This window comes from Camelus dromedarius, chromosome 28, assembly GCF_036321535.1.
Source record: "Camelus dromedarius isolate mCamDro1 chromosome 28, mCamDro1.pat, whole genome shotgun sequence".
In the NCBI taxonomy this organism is placed as follows: Eukaryota; Metazoa; Chordata; class Mammalia; order Artiodactyla; family Camelidae; genus Camelus; species Camelus dromedarius.
The window spans coordinates 24,655,259-24,679,458 of NC_087463.1; the positions used below are offsets into that span (position 1 = coordinate 24,655,259).

The 24,200-nt window shown below is 48.4% G+C and overlaps 2 protein-coding genes and 1 long non-coding RNA gene across 14 annotated transcripts in view; 2 read left to right on the top strand and 1 right to left on the bottom strand.

Annotated features, from left to right (window-relative positions):
• CNDP1 (carnosine dipeptidase 1) overlaps window positions 1-11,152 on the top strand; it is a 24,612-nt gene extending 13,460 nt beyond the window's left edge. For 2 of the 3 annotated variants that reach the window (XM_010998845.3, XM_010998853.3), the window contains exons 6-12: window positions 13-213; window positions 1,516-1,600; window positions 5,270-5,430; window positions 6,763-6,927; window positions 8,131-8,272; window positions 10,586-10,733; window positions 10,912-11,152. In XM_010998845.3, the coding sequence (XP_010997147.1) occupies window positions 13-213; window positions 1,516-1,600; window positions 5,270-5,430; window positions 6,763-6,927; window positions 8,131-8,272; window positions 10,586-10,733; window positions 10,912-11,017 (1,008 nt within the window). In that variant the 3' untranslated portion in view covers window positions 11,018-11,152. Of the gene's footprint in view, window positions 1-12; window positions 214-1,515; window positions 1,601-5,269; window positions 5,431-6,762; window positions 6,928-7,617; window positions 7,775-8,130; window positions 8,273-10,585; window positions 10,734-10,911 lie in introns of those variants that run through there. The other variant, XR_010378205.1, reaches the window with a different exon arrangement.
• LOC135319535 (uncharacterized) lies at window positions 9,829-18,726 on the bottom strand. Of its 6 annotated transcripts, XR_010378208.1 has the most exons (4): window positions 14,131-18,726; window positions 13,255-13,433; window positions 12,606-12,815; window positions 9,829-11,960 (listed from the first exon to the last, which is right to left on the bottom strand). It is a non-coding gene; the product is annotated as an uncharacterized LOC135319535 (long non-coding RNA). The 6 variants fall into 6 exon arrangements; XR_010378210.1 differs by lacking the exon at window positions 13,255-13,433; XR_010378209.1 differs by lacking the exon at window positions 13,255-13,433 and having other exon boundaries at window positions 12,606-12,818.
• Window positions 18,725-24,200, top strand: part of ZNF407 (zinc finger protein 407) — a 365,141-nt gene continuing 359,665 nt past the window's right edge. For all 5 annotated transcript variants that reach the window (XM_031441739.2, XM_064480435.1, XM_064480436.1 and 2 more), the window contains exon 1: window positions 18,725-18,840. The gene's annotated coding sequence lies outside the window, so the exon portion shown is untranslated. The remainder of the gene's footprint in view (window positions 18,841-24,200) is intronic.

Sequence of the window (24,200 nt, forward strand, 5' to 3'; positions counted from 1 at the left end):
TTGTTAACCCAGGATCTCCCTGTGAACATCAAATTCGTCATTGAAGGGATGGAAGAGGCCGGCTCCCTTGCCCTGGAGGAACTTGTCCAGAAAGAAAAGGCTGGGTTCTTTTCCAGCGTAGACTACGTCGTGATTTCGGATAACCTGTGGCTCAGCCGGACAAAGCCGGCGCTCACTTATGGCACCCGAGGGAACAGCTACTTCTCCGTGGAGGTATGTGTTCGCAAACAGCCTCCGTGTGGAGTGAGGGTCCGGGCTGGGGTCTCACTGGGGGTGAGAGAGCTCTCCCGAGAGCAGACGCCCACCTGGGTGCAGGGCCGAGGGCATCACGGGGTCTCGGGACTGGGGGAGTTCATGAAGCCCCCCCAACTGTGAACGCATGTGCTTTGTGCATTCTTCTGGAAGATTCAGAGGGGTTTGTGACGCACAAACCAAAAAACTTAGGAACTACGGCTGTGGAACATGGGGGCAGGGGCGGCAGCGCTGGGGGAAGGGACTGGCTGCCCCATCAGGCTGGGATGCTGTGACCCACGTTGCCTGCTCTGCCTGCGCGTCTTGGACGGACAGGCCGGCACCGAGTTCTGGCTCATATGATGCGCGGCCTTGTGCGGGCACCTTCAGCTCTGAGCCTGTTTCCTTACCTGTAAGGGGAGCCCCACCCCCACCCCCCACCCCAGGTGTCAGCCTCAGGTCCTTGTCCTGCCCTGTGACTGCAGACGGCCTGCGGTGGAGCACGCAGCTCAGAACCAGAAAGTCCTCCCCGGTAACTGTTGGCCTTTAGCCGCTCTGTCTGTTTTTCCCTCACAGCAGTGGGGGCGGTGGTGACACGAGCCCCCCCACTGCCCCGCGGCTGCGAGAATCAAGTGAGATAGAAAAGTGGAGATGCTCCTGCATCAGGAAAACCGTTCTGTGGGCCAGACATGTTGCTGCTGGGTTCCGGGCGGTGCAGGACCGCCTCTGCCCTCAGAGCTAGCTGCCTGGAGATGCAGGTGCCACGGGGGCGAACGTTTCAGGGTTTGGAGGGAGTAAGTGAAGTCAGGCGAGTCTCGAAGCGCCGTGTATAAAGGATGATCCAAGGATTAAGCTGTGGGATGAAAAGACAGAAAAGCACATCTTAGAGGAGACATATATAGAATTGTCCTGCAGCCAAGACAAGAATACAGGGAAGGAAGTTTCTTGGAGAACTTTTCTGAAGGAAGGCCAAGCAAGAGCTGGGGTGAAACCGGGGGGAGACGAGCACACAGGCGCCAGCAGTCTGGCCGGGAAGGGGCTGGTGGTTTGGATACAGCCGTGTCGGGATGGCTGGGGGCTGAAGTCGGTTTCAGGGAGTTCAGTGGGAAATGAAGACTTGGGAGGGGCAGCCACTCCAAGGTGTGTGACAGAAATAGAAATGATGTCGTCAGGAGACCCACCTGAGTCCTGAGGGGCACCTGGGGCGTGTCTTCCGCCAGGTGCAAGCCATCGCTAAAGCTGCCGCGGCCGTGAGCAGCTGTCTTCTCTTTTACCTTCTTGCAGGTGAAATGCAGGGATCAAGATTTTCACTCGGGAACCTTCGGTGGGATCCTCAACGAACCCATGGCAGACCTGGTCGCTCTCCTTGGTAACGTGCCTTTTCATGTCGCTTTTTAAGCATCAAGGAATCTGCTGAAGTGGTTCTGTTTGACTCAGTGCCTCTCTCCCCTCGGTTCCCAGGCCAGCCCCAAATAAGGGCAGAGTAGAGGAAAAACCATGTTCTGAGCTCCCCCCGCCCCCGCCCCCGGGCTGAACCTTCCTTAGGCTCATTAAGTCCCGGCATTGCTCTCCATGGACGGAAACCCTTCCTCTGTTCACCCCCTTTTCTTTTACTGGATGCTGTGACACACCTGGCCATACTCGAGGACAGTAGCATCCAGACCCTTCTGGAGAAGTATCCAGAGTTGGTGCCAAATCTGCCCATGCCTCCTGGCTTCCTTCCTCCAGGTCCCTGTGGTCCCAGGTGCGCAGAGATGCCAGGAAGCTTGCCCGTTGCCCCTGCCCTTGACCTCCAGTAGTGGCTGGGTGGATGCAGGCAGGACTCGTGTGTGTGTGTGTGTGTGTGTGTGTATGATCAATTAGCAAAAATCTTTTTCCAATGTTGACCCCGCTCTCCCCAGGCCCTTCCTGCTCGCATCCCCCGGGCCTGGGCTGTCTTCGGAGGGGAGCAGTCAGCCCAGGGGAGACCTGTGGGGAGGTTGCTTCTGGGTGATCAGTGTCGTCTTTTTTCTGGAGCTTCTTGTTCCTTCACAGCCTGACTTACGTAAGGAAATCCATCCACCCATTTATCTTTCCTGTCTCATCTATCTGTTCTCCTACAGACTTCTAGTTTCCTAAAATTCAACTCTTGGACAATATTTTCCATGCTTGAAAGTGTCAGACAGAAAACAAGCCATTTTTCTTTAAAGGGTTTAAATTGTTTCCAGAAGAATTCAGATAGCATGCAACTTGACATGTTTTGCGGTGGGGGGGGAGATAAGATAATCTCTAGCTCACCCTCCCTGGGAATGGCGTCGTCAGTCCGTAGGAGTGGATTTCAGCCCGCCCCCCGCCCCCCAGCATGACTGCTGCATGGCGTGTTGGTGGACTGTGTGGTCTCACCCAGCATAGAGCTCCATTCAACCCCACACATGCATATGGCTCTGCTAGGAAAAGCCAGATCAGCGTCAGGAACAGAATGAAAAGCACATGGTTTCACTTTCTTTGAATTTTGAAACAAATCAAGTCATCAATCCATAACTGAGTGATTCTGGATTGTGTCCTGTATGTGGTTTTCATCTGCTTTGTGCAAATACATGAGGGTTGAGCTTCAGCACTGATCAGAAGACAAGCAGGAATTGTGCAGGCTGTCCCGCCGGGCTGTTGTGTAGGAACCCGTGTAGCACCTTGACTCGCACTCCTGCTCAGGGCCACTGCAGGTTACAACGTCCTGGGAGCTCTGTCCTGCCCTCCCCCTGCAGGCTGACAGGTGCCCTGCACATCAGTCAGGAACCCGAAATCTGGGTGGCAGCTCTCCCACTGCTGTGTGACCTTGTGCTAAGGCTTCTAAACTCTCTGTTCTTCAAGTTCCTTATCTGAACCATCCTGATAACCACCATGATTACTAATAGGTTACAAATGGTTATCAAGTGCCAACCACCTAAAAGGCTTGAGAGTCTCCACCGGAGGATACAGAGGGAAATCAGTAAGTTCCCCGTCTTTAAAGAGGCTTCAGATGCAGTGTGTTGAGGAGGCAGGAGACGGTGGGGTGAGGGGAGCTCTCACTCCTGCTGCATCTCTTTGCAAACATCTCCCCCTCCCTGCTGTCTCCTAAAAGCCCTAAAGCAGAAAAGATCCCTGGGCCCAGGGCATTTTCATAAGCCAATATTATTATAAATTAAAATTCCCTGAAGACTCCCGGGGATCAAGAGTCACGTTTCCTGTGGGCAGTTCCCACAGGCGGCGCCCTCCGCCTCCTGTGCATTTCCTGAGGCTGGGCTCCGGGTCGGGGCGGCGGCGGCCGCAATCACGTCACCTTCGGAGGACTGTGTTTCAGGTGGAAAATGAGAAAGCGGCGGGGGCGCTCTGGGGAAGGACTCGTTTTCCACAAATGGACTCAGGACGTGCAGAGCAGAATCGTCTGCACAGCACACACATCCCTGAAGTGTGGGTATAGTTCTGTTTTGAGTTTACAATGAGTATATACTATATATTCTTTATAATGAATATTTGTTCTTAAATGGTAGTTGCATGGTGGTGTTTCCCGAGCTGTGAAACACTGGGCGCAGCAGGTGAAACGATCACGTACATCCTGAGGTGTTCTTCCGGAAGGGTACCGACTCCATGACGATGTTCTGCCGTGGAGCGGGGAGCCGATGGAATTGTCCGTCCTGCTGCTCCTGTCTGCGTCACAGCCCTTGAAGAGGGTCCCTGTCTGCTTCTGGCAGGATCGTAGTAATCTTATTAATTAGAGGTCTGGGAGAGGTCCCGGGGCAGCTGGAGGGGGACCTCGGAGGATGTGGTTGAGAACCAGAATGGGGAAGACTTCTCTTCACATTTTGCTGCCTTGACAGCCTCAAACCTCAGGGCTTTGCCTTCTGTGACCGTCTCAAAGCGCTGGGAAGCCGTGCGTCTGGCACGCCTGTAGATTTTGGTGGGTGTTTACTTTGTGTCTACACAGGCCAAACCACCTGTCGGGCCACTCAAGTGGGTCACACTTGTTCTTCACCCTGTGTGCTCAGAGACGTGCCCTGGCGGGGGAAGGCGGGGTCTTCTGCAGGGTCAGGTGCCGCCTTCGCGTGGCGCCCGCAGCACAGCAGGTGCCCAGGAACCAGGTGTGGTACACCGGTTCCCTCCGAGCCCGCTGCCCGGGCCTCGCAGTTGCCGAAGTCACAGAAAGATCTGAAAATACAGGGCTTCACAGCAACCTTCTGACGTCGTCAGGTTCTCCTCACACTAGGAACGTGGTGCGAATTTTCAAGAAGTGCCTTTACTTGAATAAAAGTCCCCGGATGGCCTGGGGGCGGATTTAGCTGCCCTGGAGACATTTCCTGTCATTTTTATTATTAGTCTACTTGCTGGCTGCTTTGGCTCTTTGCAAGTACTTTCTCAAGATAGTGAGCAGTGTTTCCTCAATCTCAACGTCTGCTCTTCTAGATACTGCGGATTTTTTGACTCATCCCTGTTAATCCCAAACCCCTTTCACAAATGGCAGGTTGGTGTATCTGCTTAGTCCCTGCGAAGGCTTTGTGCGTAGTCATGATGTGTAGCTCACGGACTAGACCTTAAGGCTGCAGTGCTTTTAATTAAAGTTGAGTATGTATTGTATTCCTGCGGGGTGCGTAGGGGAGAGAAGTTGAGAAGGAATGAGGACTCCCAGTTTCTCGGGCATGCACGTATATACGTAGACGTATATATTTAAAATTTTTTCTAATGAACACATTACTTTTTAACTCAGGATACGATAAAACAAAAACAAAAGAGCCTTGTTTACGATGTAGAAGGTTTAGCTGAGAACTTGCAGGTAATGCAGGAGAGTCACTCCACACTTGACACGTGCTCTCCTCCCTCCGGGACAAGGTGGGCGATAAAGAACCTCCTCCTGCCCTCCCACCATCACCTCTGGGATGTGTGCTGCTGCCACGTGGTTCTGCCGGGGGGCCAGGGCCGGGCACAGGCCCTCTGCCACCCCCGGAGAGTCACCGGCGTTCCGCTCCAGGGCCGGGACTCGGCACACCTGTTAACTCCCACCTGGCTCTGCCCCACGCGTGTCTCGCAGGCAGCCTGGTGGACTCGTCCGGCCGCATCCTGATCCCCGGAATCTATGACCACGTGGCTCCTCTCACAGAAGAGGAGAAAAGAACGTACGAAGCCATTGACCTGGACCTGGAGGAGTACCAGAACAGCAGCCGGGTTAAGAAATTCCTGTTTGACACCAAGGTATGGTCACTGGCTGCGGGACAGCCTGAGCAGGCATGACGACAGGCGGCGCCCTCCCGCGCCCAGCTCGCGGTGCTGCCCCGCCCCCGCAGGGCTGCGGGCGGCGCGCTCAGGCCCGGCTTCCCTCTCACGGCCCCTCCCCCGGTCTAGATCATCCGGTCTTCCTTCTGGGGTCCGCCTGGCGCTGGCCTCGGGCACGTAATCACAGGGCAGTCACTCAGATCACAGCCATGCTTTTCCAAGTCGGTTCATGAGACTCAACCCCACGCCGGCCCTCAGCCAGTGAGCTGGGAAAGGCTGAGAATAAATCGTCTGAGATTATTTCAGCTCCAAGAACCGTAATTGTTCATTTTTTTCTAGACAAAATCAAGAGACTTAGGGGCTAATCTGTAAATTGCTACATTGCTGTCTCAGTGTATAGTAAGGAAACCCAGAGCCAAAAGCACTGGTTACTAGAAAATTTAAATTTTTTTTCTTTCCCTTCTCCTCCTTTTTTTTTTTTTTTTTTTTTTAAAAAAAGGCTTGCCTGCTGTGCCACTTGGTGGCCATGGCTGGTTCCTGGGGGAGCTGCCAGGAGAGGGAGCAATCCTGCTGAACAGAAGTGGGGGAGTTGTTATTACGAAACGTGTTTCTTCCTGCAGACTAGCTCTTTGGTGGTCACAGCAAGAGAAAACTGTTTCTGTAGAGGTCTTTGAAAGCTTCTGAAAAATAAAATGCATTTAGCACACAAGTTATCATTGCAATGACTGGGCATAGAAATTTACGATCAAACCCCAATTTTGGAAGAGGGCCCCTTTGCCATTCATTAACTGCAAACTTCAGAGCCCAGATGACAAGGGTCCCTTGTCATGGGAGGGGCTTGGGCAGGTGAAGGCAGCAGAGGGTCTCAGGTCTGGAGGGAAGGTCCACCTGTGCTGTTAGTCCTGACCTATCTAAGTAGGGTGATAATTAGCTTGTCATGAACAGCGTCAGAGCGCTACAGAAACTGGTGACACAGCAGTACAACTCAACTGAGTTTTAACTCAACATTCTTTTATGTAATAAAACAATTTTATTTTAATTTAGGAGGAACTTTTTTGGATGTTGTAAGGTTTTTTTCAATTCTTATTTTTTATTGAGGTGTAGTTGGTTTACAATGTTAGTTTCAGGTGTACAGCAAAGCAATTCAGTTATACATATACAACTATACATATATATATATATTTTTTCAGATTCTTTCCATTACAGCTCATTACAAGAAATTGAACATACTGTGCTATGCAGTAGGACCTTGCTGTCGGTCTGTTTTATACACAGTAATATGTGTCTGTTCATCCTAAACTCTCGATTTAGGAGGAACTCCTAATGCACCTGTGGCGGTACCCATCTCTTTCGATTCATGGGGTTGAGGGCGCGTTTGACAAGCCTGGAGCCAAAACAGTCATACCTGGCCGAGTTATAGGGAAATTTTCCATCCGTCTGGTCCCTCACATGAATACGTCTGTGGTGGAAAAACAGGTAACCAGTGCGCACGGTTCTTTGCCCGGCAGCACCATCTCTGAGCACCGCACACATTCAGTCATTAGTGTTCAAGTGTCAGTCTTTTTTTTTCCAATACAAAAGATTGGAATAAATGGCAAGAAACTGATATAATTTTTGTTCAGTAAAAACCTGTTTGCTCAATTATATGCAATTACAGTAGTCAGATAAATAACCATTTGGAGTTGGAGTGATGGGAAATTTTGAAAAATTAATTGATGGATCTAAAGGCAAGATTGGTTTTACACACCGATGGAGAAGCTGGACTGAGCCGGAAAAATCTCCAGCCCCCGTTGTCAGTTGGTCCATGATGTCTGAAATCTGTACTCGGAAAGCAGCCATTGTAATGAAAACATTATCCAGAGGGAGTTATCCATCTGAATTATCCACCCATCATCGGTTTCACAGGAAGTGGACTCTGAATAAAGGAGAGCAGGGAACACCGCAGCCCAGCCTCTCTGCCCCTGGCCCCCATCCGTTGCCTGCTGGGTGCTGATCACAGCCTGGAGTACAACCCCTCCCTCCCCCCTCCCTTTGGGGCATACTGTCCCCCTCCCTACAGCACACAAAGTCCACTCACAGCCGTGACCCCAGTGCCTTGAACAGTCACTGCCACATGACAAGGGTCATTAGTATTTGTTGAAGGAAAGATTGGGTGGAATATTTCAGAGTGTGGAGCTTTTCTCGGAGGATTTCCATAGTTGCAGCTGAAACAGAGCCAAGGCAAGAAAAGGACACTGGCAGCGAGGCTCCTTCCCAGCTCAGCTCCCTGCTCCCGCTTCTTGGAAGTTTCCAAATGCCTGGTGTTCCCCAAACGGTCGTTAAGGTACTTATGAGTCCAAAAAGAGGGACCACCAAATGGAGAAACTGTATTTGTATTGTGTTTCCTAATCACCAAAATGCATAATAGCCAAATGTTAACGGACGCTGTGGTGAGATGGGGTGGTGCAGGGCTGGGGTCGGAGGGTCTGGGGATGGAAGAGGGTGAGAGCTGCTGTTCCTCCCACTGGGGAAGCTCTGGTCCTGGAGATACTGCTCACTCACGCTGTCCCCCTGGAAGAACTAAGGTAAAATCACAACACTTGAATTTGTTGGGTTAAGATCTCATTCAGTTTCTGGATGGAGGACGACTGTGTATTCATGGTCCGAGAGAATAACTTGCCATTTTCTCCTCCCTTTCAGGTGAAGCAGCACCTGGACCATATATTCTCCAAAAGAAACAGCTCCAACCAGATGACTGTTTCTATGACACTGGGACTCCAACCGTGGGTTGCAGATGTTGGAGATAAACAGTATCTTGCTGCAAAAAGAGCCATCAAAACAGGTTGGACTTGAGATATTTCGAGTTGCCAGTTTACCGTGGGACGAAGAGGGGTGCCTGGTGGGGCAGTGGAAAAAGCAGGCAAGTTTACACCTCAGTGCTGACCCCCTTTTTGTGTGGGCTGCATCACTACATGCAGGGCTTCAGCTCACGACGGTCCCACGAGTCCTCCCGACAGCCTCCCCCATCTCACAAATTAAGGCTCGAAGAGATGGAGTAACCTGCTGACGGGAGTGGTGGTCCCCCCAGTCAGCAGTGGAAATGACAGCCAGCATAGAAAATCATCCTTTTACAGGCACAGCTGAACTTACATGAAAGTAAAGGAAATCCTCTGGATTTAAAAATGAAGGAGCTGAAATGTAGTGGCGTTTGCTCTTTGGGTGGTGATGGTCTCAGGCCAGCAGGGAGCAGAAAACAAGACCCACTACAGAGGCAGAGCGCGCGCGCGCGTGCGTGTGTGTAAGCTTGCTTGACTGCTGCTTGGGTGTTGGATGAATCTCCCCTGAGAAGCTTTAAGCACAGACCCATCTAGACATGGGTTTGGGTCTTTCATTTCTACGGTGTGGGTCCAGTTCTTTTCTGCCTGGCTGATGCCAACAGCCCCAAGGCAGGCCATGTGAGATTCCACCGAGGGAGCTCCCTGGATATGAGTTCATTGTATAAAATTACCAAACACACAAGAGACTTAATTCTGGCCCCTCTGACTCTAAAACTAGTGGTCTTTTCACAAGGCCACTCTGCTTCTCCAGAGGTAGGGAACAGCTTTAGTTGTGATTGCCTCTGGGGTGCCTGTTTTGACTTCATGTATTTCAAAGTCCTGCACAGGATCACGTGATTGGTGCTGCCTGGCAAGGGAGATGGAATGCCCGCTCTTTTTTGCAGCAGGAGTGGGACACTGCCAACAGTTGCAAAACGGGGGGCTCTCTTAAAAGCAGGCGGAATTTGGGGGTCTCTCCAGAAGCAAGATGGGAAACCACTGACAGGTGTTTATATAGACTACGTGCTGTATTACCAATGGGCGGAGCTGGAACTGGAGGCCCAGACCTCCCCGGAGCATTCATCTCTATCCGGATCATCAGGACAAGGGACACAGACATTAAAAATTAGAGGAGAGGTCCAAGACTTAGAGCCGTCCTCCTCTACGTCACCAGGCCCACTGCCCCCAGGTGTAGCAGCGTGTTGCCAGTAAGATGTGGGAGTGAAGAAGGAAGAAGGCGAGCTGGGAAGGTGAGCAACGCCAGCTGAAGAGAGGTGTGTGACTGACACGTCCAGGCCGGACGTCCCTGCAGGAGCGCAGGGGCACCTGTGGGTCTCGTGGGCGGAGCCAGTTCTGCTGACCAAGCCCATCGTCTCTGTTCACATTCACACCTTGGTCTGTGGATAAAGAAGACCTGGCACGTTCTTTGCATCTTTGTTTCATTTTTCATTCCCACTCAATCACCAGCAACTTGTCCTCTAGCCTAGAAGGTTTGAACTCATCTCTGAAGACCCTAGGACGGCCACTAAAACTACTTCGTGGGATGCCTTGAAAGCTGAGTACAAACTCTGAGACGTTCAGGTGATAGTTGAGTGCAGCTATTTATTTGAATACTGGTTACAAACAAAAACAAACAAGTCCCCCTTTCCCAATGTTTAATTCATGAAGCAGCCATGAGAGTGGGTACACTCTCTTGTACACCTGCTGAAGATGCCATGAGAAAACATCAGACAAACTGAAACTGAGGGACCTTTTACAAAACAGCTGCTCAGTCCTCTGCAGGAGGGTCAAGCTGATGAAAGTCAAAGACTGGGGACCTGTCACAGGCTGGAGGAGACTCAGCATCAGTGACAAAGTGCAATGTGGGATTCTGGGTTCAGTCCCGTTACAGACAAAGGGGAGGAGTGGTGAAGTCCCTGTCAGGCCTGGGTCTAGTTAATACCACTCCAGCGTTACTCCCCTGGTCTTCATAACTGCACAGTAATTGCACGTTAACATTAGGAGAGGAAGGGAAATACAGGAACTCTCTCTGTACTATTTTTGCAACTTTTCTGTAAGTATTAAAATTAGGTCAAAACACAAATTTTTTTCAAAAAATATTTTTTTAAAGCAGGTAATTGTAAAGAAAGCAACCATGCTTTTCTTCTTGACTCTATTGATATTATCATACAAACTGCATGAAGTCAAGAAAAGATGCTACCTGCCACCCCAGGTATCAGATTTAATGATTTAAAAAAGTAAAAGAGGAAGAAAGGTCCAGCAAACGCTACGCTGGAGGAGATCACTGGGGGCAGTCTTGTCGTTAGTTTATTCAGACAGCTTCCCCTCCTGTGTTTCAGTGTTTGGGACAGAGCCGGATGTGATCCGGGACGGGTCCACCATACCCATTGCCAGGACGTTCCAGGACACCATCCAGAAGAGCGTGCTGCTGCTCCCGCTAGGTGCTGCTGACGACGGCGAGCACGCTCAGAACGAGAAAATCAACAGGTCGGGACTGCCGGGCCAGCCTGCATGTGCCCCAGGGTCCCCAGGCCGGTCGTCCCCTGACAAGCTGCGTGCTTTGGATGGATTTTACATCAAGTCTTTCCGTTTAAAGTGTAGACCCCTTTTCCTCTTGTCGTTGGAATGGGAATAACAGTGTTTCTCTTTATTTCGTCTTTGTTAGGTGGAACTACATAGAGGGATCCAAATTATTTGCTGCCTTCTTCCTAGAGATGGCTAAGCTGCACTCGCCGTGGCAGGAACCTTCCAGCCTAGATCTGACCTACTGACAGGTCCCCTCTCCCACAACCCTGGGGAAGGGGCAGAATCTAAGTGTCCAGAGAATCTGGATCCCACAATGTTTTCCCTCTGATTTAAAATGTCCTGGGACATTTGGACCAGCAATAAAATATTTCCAAGGTACAGACATCGCTGTTGCTTGCCTTTCTAAAGTCTCAGCTACCTTCAACGACTTGGTTTCCCCAAGTCCTGCTCCAGTGGCCCTGGGACTGGACTCACGGTACCTTCAGGACGAGGATGGGTCTTGGATGGGGCTCTCCCCTGGCGGTCTCATCGGCGTCATCACTCCAGTTTGCGTTCCAGGCCTTCAAGGGCACAGGGCCCGTGGTCGTTCCACCCAGGGACTGCCCATACTACAGCGCCCTTGCTCTTACCACGTGTCCCTTTCATTTATTAATAAAAATGCTGGTCTTCACCGCTGCCCACTGTGATTTCCTCGTGTTCATTTCTGGAGGAGTTACTAAAGCAGGGTCCCGTATTAATTTCTTGCTTCCTCTTATTTTTCCTGCTTCTTCAAAAGTTCACAAATGGAAATGATTGATGTTTATAACCTTAAGCCACCTGGGATTCCCTGTGCGAGGATGAGTACTTTTAAGTTCCGAGCCTCTTCACCTTTGCTGTACGATGCCAGCTGACCGCCCTCTGCACCCCGTCTCTCTCCTGCCCCATCAGCACAGGCCTGCCTGCTCGCTCTCTTCAGCATCTGTGCACATGCAAATGCGCCACAGCAAAATCAATCCTCATAGAACTTCTCTCACCCCGTTGGCATTTTACTCAGTGACTACATCCTAAATTGCTCAAAGCTTTTAATCGCATCAGTTTTAGAGAACTAATCAACCCTGACATCAGTAACACAATCTAAATTTAAAGCCATCAGCTAATGGTGCGTTCATTAATCATTTTAGTTAACCATCTTGTTTGGCTTGATTAGATCTGATGGTGTAAACAAACAAAAAAATGAAGTTTTTCTACAGCTGAGTATATGTAAACACACCGATTTAATCTTTATAAATTCATTATTTAAATCACATTAATGGAGAAGAATTTAAGGGTTTATTAAAAATGTTTCTCTTACGATTCTAAATAAAAATCAAGCGTAACACACTCCATCATTTTGTGGGTTCTTGAAATGTCAGTTTTACAGCTTGCTGCACCACGTCTGATGTGGCTGGATCAGAGAGCCAGTAATTCAGCGCACCCTGACCCTCCTCCCTGAGATGGGAACCAACTGAGGATTCAGGTTCGCAGGGACATCCAGGGAGGAGCCACATTTTCTCTGATGCTAGAGAACATTTAAATGCTGTTTGTTGAATATTGGCAAGTGTTCGCTATCCTTTGCTATTAAGCTTGTCTGTGCTTGCCAGATTCCACTGAATCTTGTGACGTTTTGGATTTTGTGGGGCCTACCTGGTGTATACTAAATATACAAGAAGTTTATGATGCCAATTTATATTTTTAAAAGGATGTTCATATTAATCAATGATCAAGGCTGGTTGTAAAATATACCGTAACTACTTCCGAGCAACGTAACATCGGTTTTACCAAGCCACTAAATTATAAAATTATTCATTCACTGACCTTCATTCCTGAGGAGTCTCTGAGACCTCCAGTGTCTTGGTTAATTATTCTGGGAGGATAAGAGCTGAGGTCGTTGAGTCTAGGAGATTCCAGACTGAATCAGGGACGTCTGAGTGCAGGGCCCATGGTTTCTGCCTCTCGGGGTCACAAAGAGTCTCGCCAGCTCTCCTAGCTCCACCCGGGTGTTCTGCCTGGCCCAGAGCCTGGGTTCTGCTGGGATATGGGAGCCAGAAAGGAAGGATTTTCCAGGTTGGTTACAGTCAGAGGGGTGAGAGAAATCTACCCAGGTATTGGCCAGGAGACCCATTAACCAGTTAAAAGAAGACAAAGAGGTTGGGGATAAAGGTCAATCTTTGGCTAAAAATGGTCACCCAGTATGCTTGTCGGGGGAATGCGGTTACACTCAGTCAGGAGGGGACTGTCACATTGGAGGGGGCAGCATATCAGGCTTAGGGTTAGGGCTGCCAACTGGACTTGGTAGATGCCCTCACAGCTCAGGGAGGGCAGTGGGCGGAGGACACTCAGAGGACTCGGTCGGGGCCTCTTCTCCCTCCGGGTGTCGGCCCGGTGCCCGGGACGCCCAGCCCAGCCCCCTTTGCTGAGAACCAGACCCCCAGCCCTCCTGTCTTTTTTACATCTGAAACTCAACTCATCCAAAATGGAAACTTTCATCCATCCTCCCAAACCTGCTTCCTTCTGACGTTCCCTGCTCTGCTAAACGGACCACCGGAATCCTGAATCTTCTTTCAAATCCAATTCAACATCAGGACCAGGTGATTCCATTTCTTACAAACCACCACTTCCATTTCCATTGTCACCTCCAATATCCTGTAAAGCAAACCCTCTATAATGTTTGCAAAAGCCCTGACCTTTGTGCCCATGGCAGCCCCTCTGTGCGCGTCCCTCCCACTCATGCCTAAAACCCTGGAGTGGCTGTGCGGTGGCAGGATGAAGCCCAGCACCACAGCAGGCTCTCCTGCTCCCGCCTCTGGCCGCGCCCGCCCTCACTGCACACGCCCCAGCCCCATCCTTCCAATCCTTCCGGCTTCTCAAACTAACCAAGGGCCTCCTGAGTCCCTTCCCATCTCTGGAACTCCACCTGCCCTCGTGGTCTGGCTAATCCTCTTGCCACCCTGGACGTGGTATTGTTCTCCAGATCTTAGCTTAGTTTACTTTTCCGGGGAAGCTTCATCTGAGTCCCCCCGAGGGAGTCAGGTGTCCCTCTTCAGCACCGCAGTCCCCACAGTTCTGCGACGGCATTTACCACCACGGCATTTCAGTGCGTATTTGTTCAACTGAGAACTGCCAGCCCCTGTGCTAGACTGGAGATCCCTGAGGGCAGAGACCACGTCTGTTTTGCTTTCTGTGGACTCTCCACAGCTCTAGCCATGCTGCACATCTTCAGGAAACATTTACATGGCAAATTAACAGAGATCTCCGCACCCAGGTGGCCCATCCACCTGCCGCTGGGCCTTCCCTACTTTGTGCACAGCTCTCCCTCCCCCAGGCAACTTCAACTCCCTACCTTCAGATTCTATTTCCAAGTCATCTCTGTACTTCAGAGGCCCAGTGAAGTGCACTGCACACAGTAGGTGCTCAATGTTGCTTGCTAGGATCTTCCTTTTGATTCCGTGGCTGCTTTTGAGGTGCCCCCTGCCAGGCCTGCGGTCCCCAGCCAGGACTTGCATCTTTATGCTCTTTGCCTCACGACGTTCCTAGAAACTGTCTTGGGAGCAGCTAGGACAGGGAAAGAGCACGTAGAACAAGCCACGCTGAGGTGCCCCTGACTACGGCGGCTCCCGTGAGGCCTCCCGGGCAGCGCCCGTGTCTCCGCAGGGGCCACAAGCCAGCAGCCCGTGAGCCCCACAAGGCTCCCTTCACCGGGTCTCACGCGGCCCTCACATTGTTCCAAGCACTTCTGAATCGGAAGCCAGCATTTCAAAATCAGCAGACCTCACGCGAAATGACTTCTCTTGAGCAATCAAGACTGAGTAACAGTGATCTGCGGCTCCCACAGGACGACAGCCAGCGGAGCTGAGGAGGGTCATGCCAAGCCCGGTGCCTGACCCACAACACGTGCTCAGCAAGTTCCTTAGAGGCAGAAAAAGAAGGAAGCTCATGAAAGGTAACGCTATCGTATTTGGCTTCTCACCTCCATTGATACCTACTTCCACTTAAAAAACAAGTCTCCAAGTATCATTTCATGTTAGATCCAAATGGCTTTTACATACTGTACTATTTTTAAATATCTAGTTTTAAGTGTATTCAGTGCCGTCTAGCTATTATTTTTTGATCTTAATTTTCAACTTGAGTTTGAATAGTAATTGAACATGTAACAGCCAGAGTTAATGATTTTGAGGTCCTGATTATGTGAGATGTGGTTAAATCTAGCAGAGTTCTGCCATCAGTACTACTACTGCCGTTCACGACAAGCAGTGACGCCGAAATTAAGGCCTAACATTTGCACATAACACTTCTTCCACTGACCAACTCTGTTTAGCATCTATATTCTTTGTAGGGCACTTAAGAAGTAAGAAACATAATCTCCCTTTTCACTATATTGAAAAAAACTTCCCTCTTCAGGAAGCAAGCTCTGGGAGGCAGTTGGGCATATTCTATTCTTTGCTCAGCTGTCCAAATGCTCAATTGATGAAGTACAAAGACAGAAATACAGGGGATTTTCTGAAGCAAAGTAATGTCTCTTTTTCTTTACAGCACGATGTGGAAGAGAACAGATGGTAGGTGTAATGACTGTAATTTTCTAACAGTTATGATAAGTAAATAAATGACTGATTTTTTTTTTTGATTAGGAAGATTGAAGAGAAAAAACTGTCATTACATGGAAAAACTCTATTTAAAAACATTATTTTAGTGTAATTTCTTATTGAGAATGAAAAAAGATGTCAGGGAAATTATACCTTTGACTACAATAGAAAATATGAAGTTTTAAATCATCTCACTTCCCACACTGAAATTCACCAAAACAGCATTCAGAAAGACTTAAGATTTAAAATTCTGGTGTGGGTGGTTAAGTGTTCACAGCATTCTTGCACTGTTATCGTAGGTAGGCATTTGAATGCAATGGCAGAAAATTTTAAAGGAAATTAGAACTTTAAATTTCACACTGTTAAATTAGTCATCAAGAATGATTAGTCACCAAAAATGACCAATGTTTCCTTTCACATTTTGAATAATTATAATCAAGTAAAGGTGGCTCTATAAACTTTATTTAAAATCCCACTTGAAAAGCCAGAAGGTAGACTTCGGGGCTACCACATCAGTGAAAAGTGAGGAGAGGGTTCAGGGCAGGAGAGTCAGGGGGAAGCACCAAATTCGGCACACCCCGCTGAAATCTCTGGACAAGCGCTGCACTATGCACGTGGGAAGCAGACTGGAGCCTCTCGGCCAAGCCTGAGGGAACTGAATGAAATTTCAGGTGCCATCATGATAGGCGAGACAAAGTATGGAGTATGACTACCGCCAAAATAACTGCCTGTTTAAACAACAACAAACCCGCTCTTCAGAGGAACATGAGTGAATTCGGTCTCTACATTGTATTACTCAAATACCTAGGATACAACCAAAATTACTAGACACTTAGGAAAAAGGAAAACACGGCTCATAATCAAGAGAAAAGAGAAAATTAATAAAGATGAACCCCAAGATGATTCATATGTTGGAATCAGCAGACAAAATGTCAAAGCAGCTATTATAACTTTGCTCAAAGATGTGGCAAAAAATATGCCTGTAATAAGTGAACAAATAGGAAATCTCTGCAGAGAAATAGAAATTATGACAACCAAACCGAAATTTTAGAACTAAAATAAACTAAAATATACAGTATCTGAATTAAGAAAAAAAAAATCACTAGCTGCTTCTAACAGATGATCAGAGATGACAGAAGAAAGATATCAGGGAACACAGAGAATAGATAAAAGTTACCCAATCTGAAGGTCTGAGAGAAAAAAGACTGAAAACAAAACAAAAAAGGATAGAGCCTCAGTGAGTTGTGTATAATATCAGTGAGTTGTGTGTAATATATAATTGGAATTCAAGAGAAAAAGAAAGAATGGAGAAAAGTACTTGGAGAAATAATGGCCCCAAATTTTCCAAACTTGGTGAAATACATATATTTACAAGTATTAAAAGCTCAGAAAACCCCGAACAGGATAAATATGAAGAAAATCATGCGTAGGCACATCATAAGCAAATTGCTGAAAAGCCAAAAAGACGGAGACAATTTTGAAAGCAGCCTGAGAAAAATGACAAATTACATGTAAGGTCACGTCAGAGGGAGAAAAGGTCTGAATGACTTCTGCTCAGCAGAAAAAAACGGCGGCCAGAAGACACGGAACGGCATCATCTTTAACAAACATCTCTTAAAGCCCCAAGAGATACGTACAAGGATATATATACACACACATAATGTATATAATAAATAAACATAAGGATATACATATATTATATATATGTAAACTTTCCTAATATAGCACAGAAAATATAATCAAAATTTCCCTACATTCTTGGATTCTCTAGAGCATTGCATGACGCACAGTAGGTGCTCAAGTATTATCTAACGGAACAAAGTCTTTTAACTGTTTTAATGAGAATAACTGTATCAGACACTATCACTGTGACTTAGAAATTTAGACTCTCATCTACCTATACAAATAGAATTTCAAAAGAAGGAAACTACCCTAAACCACTCATTTTATACATGAGGAAAATGAGGTCAAGCTGACTTCTTTAAGGTCACTTTATGATGCAAAGCTCTTGTGTCCGTAAAATAACGGATGATGGGGAACTGAAAAATAAACTCAGATTTCATTTCACTGCTCAAAGAAGGAAGATGAAATGTTAACAAAGTTCCCAGCGTAAGAAAGGTAGCAAGATCGATCACCTAAAGATCAACAGAATGCCTACTCATACGGAAAATTGTGCTCCTGTAACTTGAGAAACGGACCGCCCTGTCGGACAAGACTAACAGTGCTTAAATAACTACTAAAGGATGTGCGGTGGACAGAACAAGGCTGACTCGAATTTAAAGCTGAGTTCCAACTTCATTAGCTGTGTGACCTCGGAACAGTGATTGAGTCTCCTAAACTGCAATCTCCTGTTGTGGGCGGCAGACACGAGCATTTTCGTGGACCACAGTAAGAACCTGACCAGGCCATGTCCGAGAAACCCCCCCGAGTGGGACATCGCCGCTCGTTGCCGAGTGCATCTCTGTCACTGCGCTTTTCGGGCCGCGGTCTTCCTTCCAGACTTCGCGTTTCCGAGGACAGTGGGGTGAACGCGAGGGCCAGGAGAGGCGGGGACCGCCGTGCCCCGGTCCTGCCGTCCTTTCTTCCTGGCCATCCCGGCGCCGTGCCGTTGACGTTTGTATAAACGGCCCGTGGGGGACGTTCAGACACCCGGGGCGTTTCGGCTTTTACTGCCAAACTGCAGAACCAGCTCATTCAGCTCCTCGCCTTCCCGTCAGTGTCGGAACTTGGCTCATGGCTCCCCACGGCCTGGGACTCCACGCGTCCCCTTCTGCGGCCTCTAGACAGACTTTCCTCACAATCTGGGGCTGCGCACGCGCCTGGCGCGGCAGAAAAGCCTTGTTTCCGGAGACAAGCGCCTCGAGGCGCCGGGCCCCCTCGGGCCGGGGAAGGCGGAGGGCGGCCGGCCGCCGGCCCAAACCAGGCCTCTGCGGCTCCCGCGTCGCCCTCGGGGTCCTCTGCGGCGGGCGGGCGTGCGACGGGGTGGAGCTGGAGGCGTGGGGTAGGGAGGAGTGGACTGTCCGCGAGGAATCCGCTCTGGGACCCTGTGATAAACCCCGCTGGCCCTCGGGGCCAGACACCGCCAGCCCTCCAGCCGGACGCACGGCTCCCCTTCCTTGGATTGACTTCATCGGCTTTCCGTTTTCCTCTCGGGGAGGGGCGGGACTTCCTGTTTTATCTCCCAGTGAGTTCCGGCAAGAGCTGGTAGACTAAAAACAAGAGGCACACAGGCCCGCCGGCCAGGCGGGGCAAACGAAGGTGACTCGATGTGGGTTTCACTAATCCAGTTCCACAATCCTGGTTTTTGGTCACGGTGTCCGGCGCTGGGTCCACGACGGAGTCGTCCTGGGAACCGCCGGAAGTCGCTCAGCGGAGAGACAGGAAGTCCCTCCCCTTCCTCCCAGAGGGAAGACGGTGAGCCGGAGGAGTCAGTCAGAGGGGCGAGCAGGAGCGATTCCGTCGGCAAACAGGTAAGTTATTCTCTGGCCGGGGCGGGGGGTTTGGAGGCGGGGACCGTCCAGCGTCAGCGCGGGGCCTGGGGGCGGTGGCTTGAGGGCCCGGGCCCCGGCGGCTGGGCGCCGGGAGCCCCGCCAGGGCCCTTCGCTCTTCCTCCTCCCCCCTCCCCCCGCCTCCGCCCCTCCCCGCTCGCCGGGCCCTCCCGACGCCGCCCAGACTCACCCCACACGCCCGCCGCCCGCGCGGCCTCGCCGCCGCCGGGCCTCCGCTCCAGCCCGCCGCTACTCGCTCCGCGGCCGGCCCCTCGCGGACCCGGCGGGGCCTCGGTTTCCCCGCGGGGCCGGCTGTCACCCCCGAGTGGACCGCGCACGCCCGAGCGCCGAGCTCTCGCCGTGTCGGTTTATAGTCCGGGCGGTGGCTTCCTTCGGCTGCCTTCCACTCCCGGTCTCCCGGAGCTGCGCCGGTGCGCCGCTGCCGCCCGCGCCTCCTTCCGTTAAGGGCTGTAACGCTGGCGACCGAGAGCAGCACGCCGGGAAGTGGAGGGGCCCGGCCACTGGGCTTCGGCTGTTCTCAGCGCCTGGAGGGAGACCCCGGCTGCCGCACCGCTGTTCGCAGCGGCGGGTCTTGCCCCGGTGGATAGATACCACCTCCTCCCAGCCGGCGGGCACCACCCGTGTGTGCTTGCCCGCTTTCCACAGAGTAGTCTGGTGGAGGCGGGTGGCAGGAGCTGCTGACCCCTGTCGGTTGAGTGGAGTTTTGAATAGCCCACTTCTTTCCCTGGGGGAATTCTGGAATAGGACATTTTGGCAGGGTTGGCTCCATGGACACACACGTAGGATTTCTTTATTTTTTAGGTAATCATAGCTGTAATGGTGAGTGAAGTATAACTTTATAGTTTGTGCGGTGGCAGTAGTCCCCGTATGCACCTGTTTTGCGGTGAGGTGTTAGTCCAGCAGTCCAGTTGAACACCGCGTAGGGCAGGGCACTGATACATGTTGGTTGGGACATCATTAGGAGAGCTCATTTGATATTTTCTGTGTATTTCATTCAGCACAACAGTCTTGCGGAGTAGGAATGAATCCCTTTCACCAAGTGAGACCCAAATAATTTCACCAAAATTAAAGTATGGATTCAAATCGCAAGTGTTTGTTATTCATTCTTAAAGTTTGCTACGTGTGAAGTTACTAACTTCTGTCACGTCCGAAAAACACTAAGGCAAGGCTTTCTAGTAGCTAATGTCTTGCATGATGTGAGGCAGTTGTGATTATTGCTGATAGCACAGTTGCTTACCGGTGCCTTAAAAAAACTTTATTTTGAAATAATTTCAGATTTACACAAAAGCTGCAAGATAGGACAGAGTTCCACTGGTATTCAGCAAAGTGGCTCCACTTCAACAAACACTGATTCCCGCTTCATGCTGGACACCATTCTAGGTGCAGCAGAGAGTAACGTGTTGCCCTAGGTGATCTTAAGGTAGGGTTGAGGAGACAGGTACATAAACACCATGCCTTTTGCTAAGTGCTCAAGTGGAGACAAGGGGAGCACAGAGGACATGATCACTGTCGGGGTGGGAGTGGTGAGAGCTTCAGGACACAGTATTTGAGTCTCAAGGATTAATGAATATTAATTTGACTGATGGGACATTTTCCCAACATGCATTCTAATTAGGTTTGTTTTATTAGAGGAGAACTCTGTAAACTTTATGAAACAGATTCTTCTAGTTTGATTGTCATCCTCTCTCATAGTCCCTTTAAGAAGAGATTGGCTTCGTAGGTATCACAGGTTGTGGGAAGAATCCACGAACAGGAGGTTAACGCTCTGTTTCTCACGCAGTAATGAAAATGTCTAGATCTGTACGTTTAAAAATTCTTTGTTTTTCATGCTTGTTAAGTACCTCCTGTGGTCTGGGCACACGTGTTATGAGAGGTCATGAAGCACAGCTCTTGTGCACTGTAACCTGGCGTGTTAGGTCCCCGTACCAGAGGGGGCATTGAGTGTCTTAGTCAGCTTGGACTGCTATAGCAGAATACTGAAGCCCGGGTAGCTGAAACAGTGGACATTTATTTAGCACAGTTCTGCAGGTTGAGAAGGCCAAGATCAAGTGCCGGTTCCTTGTGAGGGCTCTTCCTGGCTTGCAGATGGCCGCCTTCTTGCTCTGTTCTCACGTGGCAGAGAGAGAGAACTCTGGTATCTTCCTTTTACAAGGATGACACTGATCCCATCTTGGGGGCCCCACCCTCATGACCTCATCTAAACCCAGTTTGGTCTCCCAAGATTCTTTCTCTAAATACTATCACATTGGGGATAAGGGCTTCAACATATAAATTTGGGGCAGGGTACAGTTCAGCCTGTAGTGTAAGTTTCTTAGAATTTTTGTTATTATGTGGAATTCCTCCAAAATGGACTTGGTATAGAGCTAAACAGGAAACTGTAACATTAGAGTTTATGTGGCTTTCAGTAAAGCAAAGTTAACACAATTTTATTTAAACTAATAAGAAATATGATTCAGAGACCAGTTTATAAAAGAAGGAAGTTTTTCTTGTTTCATTTTGTTGAAAGAGAGAAATATGTGAAATACTGTGGTCTTTTTTCAATTTTAGGCCTTATTGAAGTGAACACTCTCATAGAGATACAGATGTTCTAGAGGGCGTAAGGACTGTGGCAATGATCCATTTCAGTTCCCTCATTGTCTGATGAGGAGGCTGAGCCCTGCAGGAGCTAAGTGACAAATCCGTCTCAGAAATTAGTGGCAGAACAAAGATTAGAGACAGGCCTCCTGATACACAGGCCAGTCTTTCTACTCTTTGAAGCATCAGTAGTTCTCAAACTTAAGGTGTGTCAGAGTCCCCTGGAGCCTGTGAAAACACAGATGCTGGGCTTCACGCCGGGGCTTTGATTTGGCAGGTGTGCCCTGGGACTGAGAATGCATTTCTGACAAGTGTCTGGGTGGTGTGATAGCTGCTGGCTCTGAGGCCACACCTCAGTAACCCTGCCCTCCGATGATGTTGCCCTTGATCTCTGTAAAGAGGGTCTAGTTCTTTAGTTTTGTGTTACAAACAGTAACACACCAACAACATAATTATTAGATGAAAAATGAAAGGACTAGAAACGGAGGATTTCTCAGGCAGACTAATTTTGGCATTTTCACGGATAGTTTTTGGAGCCAGTTCTAGCATTGGAACTGCTTGCTGTGGAAGGGTATTCACTTGAGCTTTAGAGCCGCCAGTCTGACCAAAATTCACACTAAGAAGGGTGTCCAGATTGATTGCTTAGATGGTCTAGGACTGAAAAATTACTTCCCACTTTGTTATTCTATGCTCTCCTCTTACTTTGTGTACTAAAATGTTCTTTTCTTGTATATCAGAATCTTACCAGGCCCTACACAGTTACATGCCTGTAGGAGATGTTGAAGAAATGTAAGTTGAGTTAAAAAAGAGTAAGGGTGAAAATAAGGTAGGTCATTTATCTAGAAGGTTTCTCTGCTCTCTAGATGATCCCAATTGTGGCCTGTTTTGAGTAACTGTCATCTGTTCCAGTTTACGCCTTATTTGCAGTTACTGGGATTTTTAAGCAGTTATTGGAGGAAGTAGCATGTTATGTTAGAGTTAACAGTGGTTCCCTCAGCCGTTTTATGTATATGTGTAATAGATTTTTTCGTATTCAGTGGCTTCATCTTTAATTGATACTTCGTTGCTGGATATTACGTTATTCCCAGTTTTTTTTCTGTTGTAAAGAGTTCCATGGTGAATATTCTTAAACACATATTTTGTCCAATATTTCTTTAAGATAAATTCTGTAGAGAGTCATTGATAGCTCAAAGAAGATACAAATTTTTAAGGTTTTTGATATATAAATTGCAAAATTACCCCGTGGAAAGGTTGTATAGATTTATATCCCAATCTGTACTATTGAGAATGCACATTTTCCCACGTTTTCCCCAATGCTTAACTGTTTTTGTTTTAGACAAAATTGAGTTTTGAGGGGATATTTTTAAGGATTCTTCCTGTAGTATGATGGGTGGGAATGGTATTCTGACTAATTTGCTAAAACCTTCCTTATTTTCACATTGAAAATTTCCAGTTTTTTGTTTGCCTCAATGAGAGAGCAAAATAAACCTCAATAAAGTAGTAATTAACACCTAACTAGCATTTCACTTGGGGCACTTTTTGTAAATGGCTCCTGTTGGCTGTATCTGTGGCCCTCACCAAAAGGGAAGCTTCTTACAACTTGCATGCATTTCTGATTCACATCAGTCACCAAAATCAACCACAGGTCAATCAAAGGCGTAATTATAGATGGCAAAACTAGAAACTTTTAGGAAACAATAATTGGGCAATAATTATATCACTTTGTTAGAGGGAAGAGGTTCTTAAACAAATCTCAGAAGGTGCAAACTATAAAGGGAAAGATTGATACATTTGACAACATTGATATTGATGACTTTTGTTTGTTAAAAGAAACTGTCAAGAAAGTGAACAGTCAAGTCACAAGCGAAAATAGATCTTTTCAGTACATATTACTGATAAAAGTTTAGTATCCAGACAGATGAGCAACTATAAATCTATAAGAACAACAGAAAAATGGGCAAAGGACCTGAATAGGCATTTCACAGAAGAGGAAACCCAAATGCAAAGACACTTGACTTCATCAGTAATTAGAGAAATGGAAATTAGGACCAACATGCAATGGTGTAAAAATCTGACCATGCCTGCTGTTTGTAGGGAAGAAGTGGGAGTGTTAATTGGTGCATAACTGTGCAGTTAGCTAGTGAAGTTAAAGATTCCTGTACCATTTGACCCAGTGCTTCCACTCCTATGTCTTTAACCTGGAGTGTTGGTCCTACAGGGTGCTAACAGCATCTCCTGGGAACTTGTTAGAAATGCAGATTTGGGGGCTCCACCCTAGGCCTACTGAGTCAGGAACTTTGGGGATGGGCCAGCTTTTTGCTTTAGAAAGACTTCCGGGTATTTGATGCATGCTAAAATTGGCAAACCACTGCCCCAGAGAAAATCTTGTACATGAGCGACTGAAGACATGTACAGGAATGCTCATAGTTGCACTGTGTAAAAGGCAAACCCTGGAAGCCACGTCCATCACAGGAGAACAGATAAACTGTATGATATGCCTCTAGTGAAGTACTGTGCGAGAGTGAAACCGAATGGATTTTAGCCACATGCATCACCCGGAATAAGTGTCAGGCACATCTTGAGAGAAAAGAAGCTACTTATAGAAGAATGCGTATACCATTTTTTCTTTTTCAAGTTTAGAAACATGCAAAACAATATTGTGTGTTGTTAGGAGTACAGATATTGAAAGTAATAAAATAGGTAAATTATAAACAGAAAATTCAAGTTAATAGGTAGCTCTGTTGCAG